Source organism: Cuculus canorus, chromosome 1, assembly GCF_017976375.1.
Source record: "Cuculus canorus isolate bCucCan1 chromosome 1, bCucCan1.pri, whole genome shotgun sequence".
Taxonomy (NCBI): domain Eukaryota; kingdom Metazoa; phylum Chordata; class Aves; order Cuculiformes; family Cuculidae; genus Cuculus; species Cuculus canorus.
In genome coordinates, this window is record NC_071401.1 from 96,054,632 (window position 1) to 96,068,893 (window position 14,262).

Here is a 14,262-nt window from a genome sequence, read left to right on the forward strand (position 1 = left end):
ATATTCAGAGCGACGCATTGCTCTTCCAGTGAACCTACACCTTTCTTGTTCTTCATATCTATTACTTCTTCCTGCAGCCATGCTGACAGGTCATCTTTTTCATAGCTCCATAAGGCAAGGAACATATTTGTTCCCAGCTTCAGCTCCGTGCCACAACACTAAGGCGTGCTAGCATCTGCCTGAACAGGTAGCCAGGCTGGAGCTGGTCCCAAATGAAAGCCAGTGCTGGAAAAGGGAGAGGGACTCATACAAAATATGGGTCTCTCAGGGCTTTGCCTAGGCTCATAGAACAGTGCACCATGAAAAGAAGATACCTCATAGTAGGATCTTTCAAAAACCACAGCACCCATTACATGGAGGTTTTTCCGGTCTCAGGATTAGGACAACCCACCAGGAAACTGCCAGACTTGAGGACTCTGCCACCGCACTGCAGCCATTTGGCCAGGATGCACTTTCAGGGAGGTGCAAAGTGTACACCTGAGGCACACCCTACAGACCAGAGAACTTCCCTGGAGACATGCCCTAACTCTTACAGTAGGAGAAGGGTCCACCATGAGGGGCTGTGTCAGTATATGAGCCTCGAGCAGCAGCTCTCAAGAGAGGGACAGAGGAGGGCTCAGGCTGTGGGTCAGAGCCAGACTGACCACATTGAGGTGTTTCTTCCCATCAGACTGACCACACTGACATGTTTCTTCACGGACGTTGAGCTTGTGCCCTTGAAGTCACGGAGCTGTTCGGCAGGTGAACCCCCCCTCAGATATCCACTGCATTTGCTGCTAGTCACCACCTGGATGGGGGGGGGAGGGTGGGCTGGGAGAGGTGAGGGGTGTCATTTGTGTCTTAAGCATTTAAATCAAACCTGAATCCCACTTCAGGCAGCTAAATCCTCTTGTGAATGTGGGCCTGAACCTTTTCATGTCTCTCTCATTGCCTATAAAATGTGGGTGATAATTTCTACCTCAAAAAGCTTATTAATGGTCTGAAATTATAGGTGGGTTAAGGACTATTATTAGACTTTAGGATTGCAAGGGATTTTCTGTGGGAATGTTGTAGCTTTGCATTTAAGTAATTTCATTTTGAACTGTCCTTTCCATCTGGTGCTCCTGTTGCTGTTTTTCCATTTCCCTGAACCATTCAGCAGTGACACAGCAGTCTGCTGAAGGATCGTTTCTTCATTCTGCCTTAGAGCTGGATGCACTTCATGGAGGCACATACTCAGAAACAGCCCAAGTTCTGGTATAGAGAAGCACTTCATTTGAAACTAAAATTATATTGTACTGAGAAAAAAAAAATCAAAACTCCCTGATATGTAGTAGTTCACAGCTTGAAAGCAGAGTTTCAGATTTTGGGGTCAGTTGCTGATAGGAGCGTCAGAGATTTACATGAGACTCATCTTCAGAAAAAAATTACTCCACTACCTCAAAATCTGTGTTCAATCTGTGTTGGTGACATATATGTTTGTATATATATTGCGTATATACGATTCAAGTCTTAAAAATATTTTAACAATAAGCATTGCATTTTAAGACTCAAACTGTAATCTCCTTGTGCTGCTACTCTGCTACAGAGGCTGGGCATCCCATAGCATCTCATTCTTCCTGTGCTGTAATTATTGCCTCCACTCAAGTTCTTAAGAATTTTATAGTAGTTACTGCAGCAACCCCACTTATAGTTAGAGGCTGCTTGGCTTTTCCATTAAAAGGTCTTGTGCTCCATCCCGGTCTTTTAATGCTTTAGTCCATTTTGCAAACTTGATCTGTAGGGTTTCTGCCTAAGAAGTCATGCCACCCCAAAAATTCAGTTAAAAGAGGTCACTTGGGTTGTCTTTCAGAACAGCATGAAAAAAACACTTTTTTTTTTTTTAATACCGTCAAACATTTTTGTTACTCTGGTGTGCGCTCGCATACACGCATGCACATTTCGCCTCTATTGCATAACCTAAAAGCTGGTGTTTATGTAGGACTTAAACCTACAGATGCTAAAGTACAAATAGTGTTCCTGCCAGCCAAATTCCTACCACAGCTTGAAATAATCTCTCTTCTGAAATTAGACGACATTGCAATATAGGGAGATCCTTGGTGGTTTTGTGTGTTTGCGGATTGTTGATGTTGGCCGTACAAAAGTGGTTAATGTCTGAGTTAACTACAGGGTGTCACACTAAGCTGGCTGTCATAGGGCGTTCTGTCTTCAGAGACCTCCTTCTTGCCACCCCAGTCCCAAATCTTTTGATCTCCTCAGTTCGTTTGTTTATGTCCTTTCCCATACACTCAGATTTATCCTCTTACCTGCCTTCTGCTCCAGCTGCCTTCTGCTCCAGCTGCCTTCCTGCTAAAAGGCCAGGATCATTTTGTGTACAGACCTGGTATCTCCCACTACTCGACTGCCAGTTTTTCTCTACAGAAATGCATTCCAAATCCAAGTTCCTTAAGCAGAGAAAGGCCATCAGGTGCTTCACAGGCAAACAGTGGAAGAGCAGTGGCACGGCTGCACTTTCACACACATTGTTAGGCTGTCAGGGAAAGGATTAGCACAGAGGCCCCTGCAGGGCTGGAGGAGGCGGTGGACGGTATCATCATGACAGCACATGGGACTGGGAAGTGAAACTGCTCATCAGTGCAGAAGTGAAACTGGCTGCACACAAACTCTTGTCAAATTCAAATGTAAACATCTGGCCAAAAAAAAAAGAGAGAAAAATTGTGGTTGTTTCAGTGAGCTTGCAATGCTTGAGAATGTGAGTGACCCCTGTTTGTGCAAGGGAGAAACACTCTCCTGAGGATTTCAGATCAGATACTAAAGGTGTTAATTGCTACAGTAATGGATAAAAAGCAAATATGTAATTTTTTAATAGACAGTGACATGTTTCTGGGATGCTGGGTGCTGATGTTTTTTGTTTATTCCACCAAGAAGATGTTCTCCTTTTTTTTCTGGGGAAAGGGATTTGAATGTTGGTACCACTGTAGCACAGCAAAGTCGGGGAAAAGGTACTGTAGGATGTGCTACTTGTGTGGGAATTTTCCAGTGCAAAGAGAAACCTGATCACCTTCTATGACAAAGTGACTCAACTACTAGATGGGGGAAAGACTGTGGATGTAGTCTTCTTGGACTCCAGTAAAGCCTTTGACACAGTTTCTCACAGCATTCTGCTTCAGAAACTCTCAGCCTCTGGCCTGGATGGGCACACACTCTCCTGGGTTGAAAACTGGTTGGATGGCCGGGATCAGAGAGCGGTGGTCAATGGAGTTAACTCCAGCTGGAGGCCAGTTACAAGTGGGGTTCCTCAGGGTTTGGTGCTGGGTCCAGCCCTGTTCAATGTCTTTATCAATGACCTGGATGAAGGCATTGAGTGCACCCTTAGCAAGTTTGCAGATGACACTAAGCTGCGTGGAAGTGTGGATCTGCTGGAGGGTAGGGAGGCTCTTCAAAGGGATCTGAACAGGCTGGACTGCTGGGCTGAGACCAATGGCATGAGGTTTAACAAGGCCAAATGCCGGGTCCTGCACTTGGGGCACAACAACCTTATGCAGTGCTACAGACTAGGAGAAGTCTGGCTAGAAAGCTGCCTGGAGGAGAAGGACCTGGGGGTGTTGGTTGACAGCCGACTGGACATGAGCCAGCAGTGTGCGCAGGTGGCCAAGAAGGCCAATGGCATCTTGGCTTGTATCAGAAACGGTGTGACCAGCAGGTCCAGGGAGGTTATTCTCCCACTGTACTTGGCACTGGTGAGACCGCACCTTGAGTACTGTGTTCACTTCTGGGCCCCTCACCACAAGAAGGATGTTGAGGCTCTGGAGCGTGTCCAGAGAAGAGCAATGAAGCTGGTGAGGGGGCTGGAGAACAAGTCTTATGAGGTGTGGCTGAGAGAGCTGTGGTTGTTTAGCCTGGAGAAGAGGAGGCTGAGGGGAGACCTGAGGTTGTGGAGAGGAGGGAGCTGGCCTCTTCTCCCAAGTGACAGGGGACAGGACAAGGGGGAATGGCCTCACGCTCTGCCAGGGGAGGTTCAGACTTGACATCAGGAAAAAAATTTTCATAGAAAGGGTCATTGGGCACTGGAATAGGCTGCCCAGGGAGGTGGTTGAGTCATCTTCCCTGGAGGTGTTTAAGGGATGGGTGGATGAGGTGCTGAGGGGTATGGTTTAGGGAGTGTTAGGAATGGTTGGACTCGATGACCCAGTGGGTCTCTTCCAACCTAATGATTCTATGATTCTATTTGGTGGATGGGACAGGTCTTGTAGCATGCCTGATGCACCCAATAACAAGGGGCATGCACAAAACTTTTTTGTGCATCACCAGTATGTGTCTGCCAGACTAGCTGCTGAGGGCCCAAGTTAGATTTATTTTAACAGCTCTAAGTTATATCAACTGTAGAACCAGCTTCTGCATCTGCTTGCTTAAATATTTCACGTCTGCAGCTTGCAGACTTAAGGTTATGTTCTTGACTTATGAAATAAGAAGATTGTTAGGGACAATTTCCAGAAGAGTGCCAGGGACTATACTTACCATCCAGATGATGGGCTTAAGGTAAAGTTCAATTTTAGTGCCTGCTTAGGTTGACAGCGTCTCTATTAATGTTACTTGATTTCAGTTATGTAATTTTGGTTGCCTAATATATATCCTGTTTTGCCTTAGGTTAAATGTATGTACGCTTCACCAAAATAACACCTTGAAATTATTCCACCCCAGACAAAACCTTATTGCAGCCTTCTAGCTCCAGAAATCCCCAGAGCTGCAGCAGGAGAGACAGGCAACTCTGCTGCTCTCCACTACAGCATTTGACTTGTTAGATGGAAAAAAGCTTGGAGAATGGGGAGGGAGGAAAAGGAAGTGACTTTCACATCTTGGTTAAGCACTCAGTAGTGCTGCAGGGAGCTGGGAAGGAAAAGGAAATGAAGCCAATGCCAGCCACACTCCCACAGCAGCTAGTTGCTTTTCCACAACTTGTTGCAAAGCAAATTCAAAAGTTCATACCTGGGTCCAAGTTTGCAGCAGAGCCACTTTTGGCCATTTGCATGAGGACTTGGCCCCATATGAATCCAGAACAGAACACCTATTGACTTAATGCGGTGGAGATTTCATTCTGGATAAGTAGATACTATGTAAACACAGATAGAAGAACTTCCTGGAGTGAGACACTTGACAGAAATGTTCAAAAGTATACCTTAATGCTGACCCAGGCTGGCTTGGCAGGAGGCAGCAGGGTGTATTTCCCAAATCTTCAACTTGACACATGACCCACAAAACATCCATATAAAAACACAAACAGATCCGTTGCCTATGCAAGGAACTGATTTGCATGGGCAATTCTTGCTTTTCTTTGGACAGTCACCCCAATTTGCTGACTTCTCCCCATGTTCACATTTGTCTATTTGGACCATTGGTCTGTGGCCGTCAGAATTTGTAAACCATTTACAGTGTGGTATCGGATGAGGTGAATAACAGTTTTTTCTCATATTTAAATGCAGTGGTATCTGTGGTACTGATGGTTAACAAATTATGTTATTTTTTGATGCTGCTTACTTCAGCTGCAGCTTTTTTTATTTCTGATGAAATAGTCACTGGACCAAACATAACTGGCATAGTTATATTCTGAGCGTGTGATACCGTTACTGAGAGCAGCAGAAAAGAGTCAGCATGTGAGCACAGAATTTGAGCTTCTGTAGGTTTTTGCAACTGGACATACAACTCGAACACCTACAAAAATATTTCACTTGTACGATAAGCAACATTTAACTAATGAAAGGTCAAATTATGTTGGCCCTTCTGGTCCTACTGATTGCATTTGGAGTATTCAGCAGCTTAAGTGATATGTTATTAAAATGTAGTAGACATCTTCACTTTGGCAGATACCCAGGGAGATGTTGTGAGAAATTGTAAAGATGTATAAAATCTATCATTTAGCATGGTTTAATAAATTAAGAACATAAGCACTACTAAGTAGAAGCTGGATTTAAAAAAAGTATCATAGTATTTCTTACTAGAACCTGGAAGTCTGTCTCTAATATAATAGAAATGTCTGTAATACAATTTGTATTGCATTTGTGTATTACATTTTATATTTTGCCATCTATACATTTTGTCCTTGTCAGCACAAGCATTCTTGGCTCCTTTCCCTTTTTTCTTCTTCTTTTTATCTAATAACTTACTGTAACAATTTTTTTTTAAAAAAAACCAACCACAGTACCCCACACCCTCTAATGACATGTCTGTGATCATCAGTATAAATCCCAAAAGCAAAAGATAGTATTTATAATCACATTATCTGTTGGCCTTCTTTTACCTTCGCACCTCCCCCCCACCTCGCCCTGGGCAAATTTCTGAAATTTTAACTCCATTTTTTGTGTCCTCATTTGCGTTAATTTTGGATTAATTTTCATGAATGGAATCAACAGCTCTTTTTGCCTGAGAAAGAGGTGGATTAAAATGAAGCGATAGGTTAAGATGTGGCTTTTCTTTCCTAAAATGTGTCTGTTCTCATTCCTCTTTGCATCTGCCCATGCAGTCACTTATATTTTAAGTGTGCCTTTTCACCCCCAGACACATCTGGTCATGATACTGCCCAAGGATGACTAAAGCTGCACATGGGAGATTCATATGACCTTGTTGTCACTTAGGATTCATTTTTTTTCCCCTTGGTTCCTCTCAAACATTCCCAGGGGCTGTAGTTTACAAGCCTACTGCTCCCTCTAGAGCCCTCCGGTGCTGTTCTGGGGGATCACTTAATCTCTCATCATGCTAGATGTGAGCTCACTGGTCGTTTTTCTTCCAGTCTCGGTCAGATGGGATGCAGACTGAATGCAGACTTCAAATTCCTGTATCGCAGCATGGACACGGGGACAGTGACTTCAGATGTTTGTGTCTTGGAGGTTGATCTTCACCTTTTGCTGGTCCAGGAACAGTATTGCTGAGCAGGGACTAGTGGATAATATTATGCTTTGTGCTTCCTCTTGAGTTTTTTGCAGCTTTGCACAGCATCAGGGATTCTCAAGAGAAGTCCTGTAAAGTCATGAGCTGGGGACAACTGGTTTAATCCATCAGACTTCAGCTGTCAAATCAGCAGTGACTCTTCAGGACACTTTAAATAGTATAGTCTCTAGCAAACCCATCAAAAGAGCCTCTAAGTATCATTCCAAAAAAGTCAGTATTGTATTTTGGCCACAAATGCTACTGTTTTCATTACTTTTCTATAAATGTTTTGACCTTAATGCTCTTGCAAAAATAAATATTACCAAGCAATTTTTCCTACCCTAGTTGTGAGGGAAGACTTGATGGGAGCAATGAGTCTTGTGCTCTGCCCTTACGTATATGAGGGTATGCTTGATGTGAACTCTGTGGAATGGATTTCCAAAGGCAGAGCCCTGTCCCACATGTGGACAATTTAATCCTTGTGCTCATGAGGTGCTATGTGCCTAATATTAGGAACTGCCAGGGATAGTTACAGAGACAGTAGCAGTCTCTGAAGTGACTCTGAACTTGACATTCAATGTCACCTGTCAGCCCTTCCACCATCAGCAAAAACTCCCATGATGATGCAGTAGCAATTATCTTCAGTATACTGAGGCATGCATCATGGACCTGAGCTAATTTGTGTATGGGATTTTCATGGATTTATGGGACTGTTTAGCATAGAGAATCTCAGATTTTGATGTTAACTAGTGGAGGACTATCTGCTAACTTGCTATGACAGCTAGGACATAAATTGTCATCATGACTATTGGAGATGTCCAAACCAGACCGGTGTTTCAGAATGCCTTTTTGGGGTATTTGGTCCCTCTTTACAGTTACTAGAGAGGTCAGTCCATCACTTAGGCTGTCTTACTCAGTTTTTGTGTCATCCACCACTTTCAGAGTGGAGCAGAAACATTAAGTGCTCAGTGTAGGTCTTCTACCAATAGTTAGGAGATCCGCTTACTTAGCCATCCATAATCACAGCACCTAATATAGTGTTCAGAGCTAGAGGGTCTCAATACAGCCTCCACTGACTAATCTGGTATTATTTCCACCAATTTAGGCTACTGCATGTTGCATATGTGTATGTGCATACTACTGTGTTTAAGTGTATTAAGCAAGCATATGCTGAAAATGAAAAACCTCATCATTGCTGTATTATAATACCTAAAAGCAAGGAGGACATGATTATAGTCCTACTGTCATGCGAAAACAGGTATATCCATAAAACACAGATTTCACTAACAATGCCTCCAATCTAAACCCACCTTTGTCAACCAGACACAGATGATGAATAATGTAGAAACTACAAATAGAAGTTATAAAACCATTTAATAAAGCTAAATGTAAATGAGAAAGAATAACTAGAGAAAAAAACACAGAAATATTGGTAAGCAGCAATGAGTAACAAGTAGGTTTATGGTTGTATAGTCTTGTGGTTAACCAGTATGTGGTTAATGGATAGTCTTTTGTCATCAAGAAGTAAGCTAAGTATCTTCCTGCTTTTGCCAACTTGTGTCACAACCTCATGCAGACTCTGAGATGTGGTCTGTTCTGCAGAAATCTTGAAAGTAATTTCACCTCTCTCTTCTTCTTTATCCTGGTCCTGTAGACTGCTAATATTGCCGTGTTTTACTACATTTCACTATTGACATGATATTTTTTCTGCATTACTTTTCTGCCTGGAAAATCCACAAGAGCCTTCTAAATTGACTACATATTCTAGCAGAACAGACAGGAGCACCTTATGTAATCCATCCGTAGTTGTCAAAAAAAAACCAACTCCCAAAACCAGGAGGCAAGATGGAAATTCTGCAGATTAGTAAAGAGAATAAAGTACGTTATCAATGTCTCTTTCAGTCTTAGTCATATAGGTGTTGTATGTACAGGACAAGGGGGAATGGCCTGAAGCTCCAACAGGGGAGGTTCAGGTTGGATATCAGGAAAAAAAATTTTCATGGAAAGAGTCATCGGGCACTGGAACAGGCTGCCCAGGGAGGTGGTGGGGTCACCTTCCCTGGAGGTGTTTAAGAAACGGGTGGATGAAGTGCTTAGGGGCATGGTTTAGGGAGTGTTAGGAATGGTTGGACTCAATGATCCAGTGGGTCCTTTCCAACCTGGTGATTCTGTGATTCTATGATACAGGGGAACTATTTTTGGAAAGAAAAAAGGTCTACAGGTGCCTCTCTGGTGTTTATTAAGTCTAATGCTATAGGTGATAAAGTTTTCTGGATGGAAGTTTATTTAACTTTGTTACTGGTGCCTCATAAAAAGATCTGTGGTGGTGGTGGAGAAAAAGTAACAAAGCTGTAAAGCTGTAAAGCTTTGTAATGTAATTTGATATTTAATAAATATCAAGAACAGAGCCATCTTTGGTCAGGGTAAACATAAGACCCAAGAGCTGAGGGCCAAAGGCCCAGAGACAGGAATCTGAAATGACTTTTGCTTCCTTTGCAGTTCTTGCAGTCTCAGGGGCTGCTTCCTAGCGAGGATGTGGAGGAGACAGTGGCCTGGGATTTGCAAGGCTTGTGTTTCAGCTTCTCTTTTGTCAGTGCTGTGATTCAGGATTACAGTCGGATTTAGTTGCAGCAGCCAAAGTGGTTAGCATTGCTGGCCACTGGCTTCCTGTGAGATCGTGGCCAAGACACTTTATCTCCCCAGAGTTCCTCATCTGTAGAGTGGGGAGCAAACCTCCCTAATTCACAGGGATGCGATGAGGACAGTTTCCAGTAACAGCTATGTGTGTGTGTTCGCTGTGATGTTGATGCAGACCATTAGCACCAAAGCAGGAACTGCATTAAGAGAAGTATTGAATTGCAAGTGAATGTGCACAGGGAGGGGGGAATACTGTTGCTAGAGACAGGAATTTATATTTATATTTAAATTTATTTATGTAGATAAATGAAACAAACAATAAAAATAGGATGCCATAGAAGGGAAGAAGCCCAGCACTTGGGAGGGCTGGAGCCAAGTGGCAAAATAAAGCAGGCAGATCTATATGGGAAAGCTCGATCAGCATGTGCCCAAAGGAAGAGAATCTCAATTTTCTTACAACAGTTCCTGGTTATCTAACTTGGGGTGATGTCCCTTGATGTCTCTTAGTGATAACGAAGATTTCTGTCAGTATCTGAGTCCTCTGTGATGTTACGATAACTATAAACCTGCTGACAAGCAATGTTTTTATTGTTGTCCTGGCCAAAGCCATAATGAATGTGTATATGAGGTCTTATCAAAGATGCAGAATGTTACTTTTGTTATTTAAAAAATGCATAAAGTAAATGCTGGCACTGGCCAAAAGCAACTCCTGAATCTGAAGCCATTGTAATCCCAAGGGGTTATGAAACCCTCCCCAGCAGCCATTAAAAGGAGTACTTTTCCCAACTTAGAGCCGTGGCATGCACATAACAATTTTGAAAAGGCCTTCACAGTTTTCTTACTGAATAATAGAGAAACCAAGCATAATGCTCTGCTATGGCTTCATAAAATGTTTTAATCCTCTGTAGGCAGGCTGCAGGGATTTATTTATTATTATTATTATTTTCCATTCCCTTGTTTCTTGGCATTGCAGTAGCAGATTATTTTTAAAGGGTTCTGGTTCACAATATGGAATTGATCTAATGCTAGCTTGAACCACAAAGAGTGGGATTTTATGATCTGCCTAGGAGATCTGAGAGCACCCAGTTCTCTTTAATTTTAACAAGCACTGTTGATCAGATTCCCGTGGCAGTTTGGAAAAGTCAGCCGCAATTTCTAAGCCTCTCTGAACTAACACCCTTTAGAAAGTACAGATAACGTACCAGCAGTCGTGTAGATCAGATAAGCGCTACCTGTTAAGGGTAACCTCCTTTTTTTATAAGCAAAGTGTAGATCATTTAAATATAAATTAATTTTTTTTTTCCCAAAAGCTTTGAGCAGTTGCCACAGAGGGAATGCATCCAGCACCCGGCAGTTGTGAGGTTATGCACCTCATTCTCTGGGCACATATCTATATTCAGATTTGGACAGCTGAGGTGTTTCAGTGCCATTTGGTGTGTTTGAGTGTTATCTGAAATGAAGAGTACACCGTTCCTCGACACACATACTCAGTAACATTTTTTTTTTCCTGTTGCAGGGAAAAGCTTCACACTGACTATCACAGTCTTCACAAATCCGCCACAAGTGGCCACATACCACAGAGCCATCAAAATAACAGTGGATGGACCTCGTGAACCCAGAAGTAAGTGAGCTAATGACAGCATTTTCAGGCCAACTTGATGGTGTGGTACAGAGGTTTATCATCAGCTTTATGAAATGCAGCAATATACAACGTATGTAGAGCAGCGGATACATTTTAAGCCAAAGCTGTCCTATGAATGATTTTAATTATAGCTTTCAGAAGCCTTATTTTTCACGGGTGTCCAGCTGATCTAGAGTATGGCTTGCATTGCATTTCTGAAGTATCTACCCAGGGACGACTTGGATCTTATACAAAAGCTGATAGAAGGGATACTGGTAAAAAGTGGGCAGCATGTACCTTACACATCATTTCTTGTTAGTCCTGCCTTTCAGATTTTAAGAGGACTTTAAAGCATTGGAAACCAATATGTCATTGATCTAACTTTTCAGCCTCAGTCACCCTGCAAAATAAATGCCTGAGAAAGGATACCTGGTTGCTGGCTTGTGGACTTCGCTGTACCCCATGCTGTCCTGTATCTTAGGAGCTCCCATTTTCACAGACAGCCAATCTTTTCTCTATTATTTTCCTTTATTTTTTTAAGATCTAAGTACAAGGAGGAGATGAATGGTTTGCTGTCTCTAGGGGAATAGCCGCACCTTTCACACAGGTGATTGTTTTGTTCAGGTGGTGAGGGCAGGCTGTTTTGTCTGCAGGGTAAAGTGAAGTGAGGGTGGAGCAGATTTGCAGGTTTAGATGCTTCTGCAGTACATGCACTGCCTGTTACCAGAGGCAATTATTAACCTCAGTCACTAGCCCAAATGGGGCATTTTCATATTTTTATCAAAATGCTCTGATGTAAATTGAGGTTTGTGGTTAGTTTCTTGCACTCCTCCTGCACACTTGGCAGAAATTCTGGCTGTTGCTTAAGTGGAATCATCCTGGGAGAAGAAAGCAACAGGATTCAAACACTCACTAGAGAATGATACTTGCAGCTTGGGGTTGCTTAACTGGGGAGAGGAAGAAAAGAAACATTCAAAACTTTAACTAAATTGGCTTACAAAAACTCATGTCTTGCCTATGCATTTTCTTCTTAAGCCTTCATTTGTCTGAGTTGCATCACCCTGCTGCTGCATGCATTTGGTGGAAAAATCTGACCTATATTTTTTGGATTTGTGGCCAGACTTTAAAACAAATACTGCTGTTGGGGCAAGACTTCTTACTTAGTTTATATTTATTTTTTTTAAAAAAAAAATCTGGTTGAATTGTCCCTCAAAAATATCCCCAGTGGATGAGGCAGCTGTGCACATAAAAAAAGATATTTGTATATGCAAGTTCCAGATTTGCATATGCAGTTACCTGGGCATGTTCATAGTTTGCAGACATCAAATAAGCTGTAGTTTTTTTGAATATGAGTCTGCTAGAATGGTAAGAAACAAAATCATCCTGCAGACATGCCTACAGTTTTAAATCAATTCTTCAGTTGGTATAATAGTTAATATTTAATAAGATTCTACATTGTATAAAGGAAGTAGAAGTATGATACCTACTGAAGCAACATACATATCTTCTCAACTCAAATGTATGTAAAAGCTTCCTTGTAAATAATTTTGCTTTATCGTAGGCAAATCAGCTGCTGAGTGGAGGATACTTTAGGCATGTCAGGAGAAGAGGTCAGACTCCCCCCTCAGTAGGAATGCACAGCTCCTTTTATTGCTAAGTCATTCATGATGCAGTGTAGAAGAGGGATTATGCTCCTTTCATTTGTAAGAGGACTGCAAAGTCCTTTGGCTTGACTTCTTAAAGGGTTTCTGAACTGCAGTGGCTGTTGCCATCAGTCTGGCATCTCCTCTTTATACGTTTGACTGAGACACAGATTTGCCAGAAGAAAGACACCACGGGTTTTGAAGGAAAAAGTACTGGTACCCCGTGCGCTCTCCATTCTGAGACAGTTCTGGTGGATTTGGGCTATGCATTTATTTTTCTATACTCTTGCTCAGTGGGTGTATCCTATTTTGCATTGGTTCAATTAGAGCAGTTACGTGTGAAGGCTGTACAAAAACAGATTGCAGGAACGTTACCTCCGTGAACTCACACACAAGATTTGCAGTTAGATATCAAAACATGCATGCTGTGTACTGATGGGATTTAAAATTATGTCAGCCATCTTATATCAAGATTAGAATCATACTAAGACCTGCTAGATTAGAATGGTTTTAGTTTCAGTAATTGATATATGGGACATTCATGCTTACAGATCCATGACTCTCTCGCTTGAGCTAAAGGAATTACAGAAATACTGAGACGTATTTTCTATTTTCAAAAGAAATCTGTGGAAGACAGTAATAGGAACAAAATTAGATAGTGCTGTCTTAAAGAGATTTAGAATAAACATGTTGATATCCAAAACCAACTCCAGTAACACTTTTTGATTCATTTATGTTTACAGCAGTTCTCAGACAATCTGAATTTTAGTGAGTGCCTGCATTGTCTGTGAAAAATGCTGGAAGGTAAGGAGCAATTTCTGAGGCTGAAGGCCATCTGAGACAAAAGTCAGAACTTCACAACAGGACAATTTTTAGTCAGTGTTACAGGACACAGAAATACCTTTTTTAAACAACCTTTAAGATTGATTAACAGGAACATTTTCTCAGAGAATGTCAGATCAAGCACAGTTTCTGAGCCAGAATCAGATGGGTTCTCAAAGTGTTTTTTTTTAGTGGAAAAGGACAGCCTCTTCAACTAGGCATACTTGGGGGGAAAACATTAAAAAAGTAATACAAAGCAGGATTTGAAGCCATTTTTGGAAAGCAAGAGAATACTAGAATCAAAAGCTCCAAAAGCAAACAGGCAAAGCACAGATGTTTTTGGTCACTGGGATTTGTAAAGATGTCACAATAGCTGACGCTAACACAGTGTGTATTATCACACGCACCACCTTCACTCCGCAAAAAGGCCTGCAGAGTCTGGGCTCTTGCACGTCCCGTTGTGTATCTGGTCACAGTTTTTGTGATGGCCAAGTCTTTGCCTAGCAGCATATTTGCCTATGGAACTACTGGATTTGTATTTACACCTATGGTAATTACCCATGTGTGGGACTTACACCATTGCCCTTTTTTTGCTGTTGGATTTCTGGCTGGGCCTTTCCAGACAATACTTCTCATCAA

General features: G+C 42.1%; 1 protein-coding gene across 6 annotated transcripts in view; it reads left to right on the forward strand.

The window, feature by feature from the left end:
- The window catches only part of RUNX1 (RUNX family transcription factor 1), a 177,912-nt gene that overhangs the window by 111,014 nt on the left and 52,636 nt on the right, over positions 1-14,262 (forward strand). For all 6 annotated transcript variants that reach the window (XM_054086245.1, XM_054086229.1, XM_009567108.2 and 3 more), the window contains one exon: positions 11,054-11,158. In XM_054086245.1, coding sequence (XP_053942220.1) covers positions 11,054-11,158 — 105 coding nt within the window. The remainder of the gene's footprint in view (positions 1-11,053; positions 11,159-14,262) is intronic.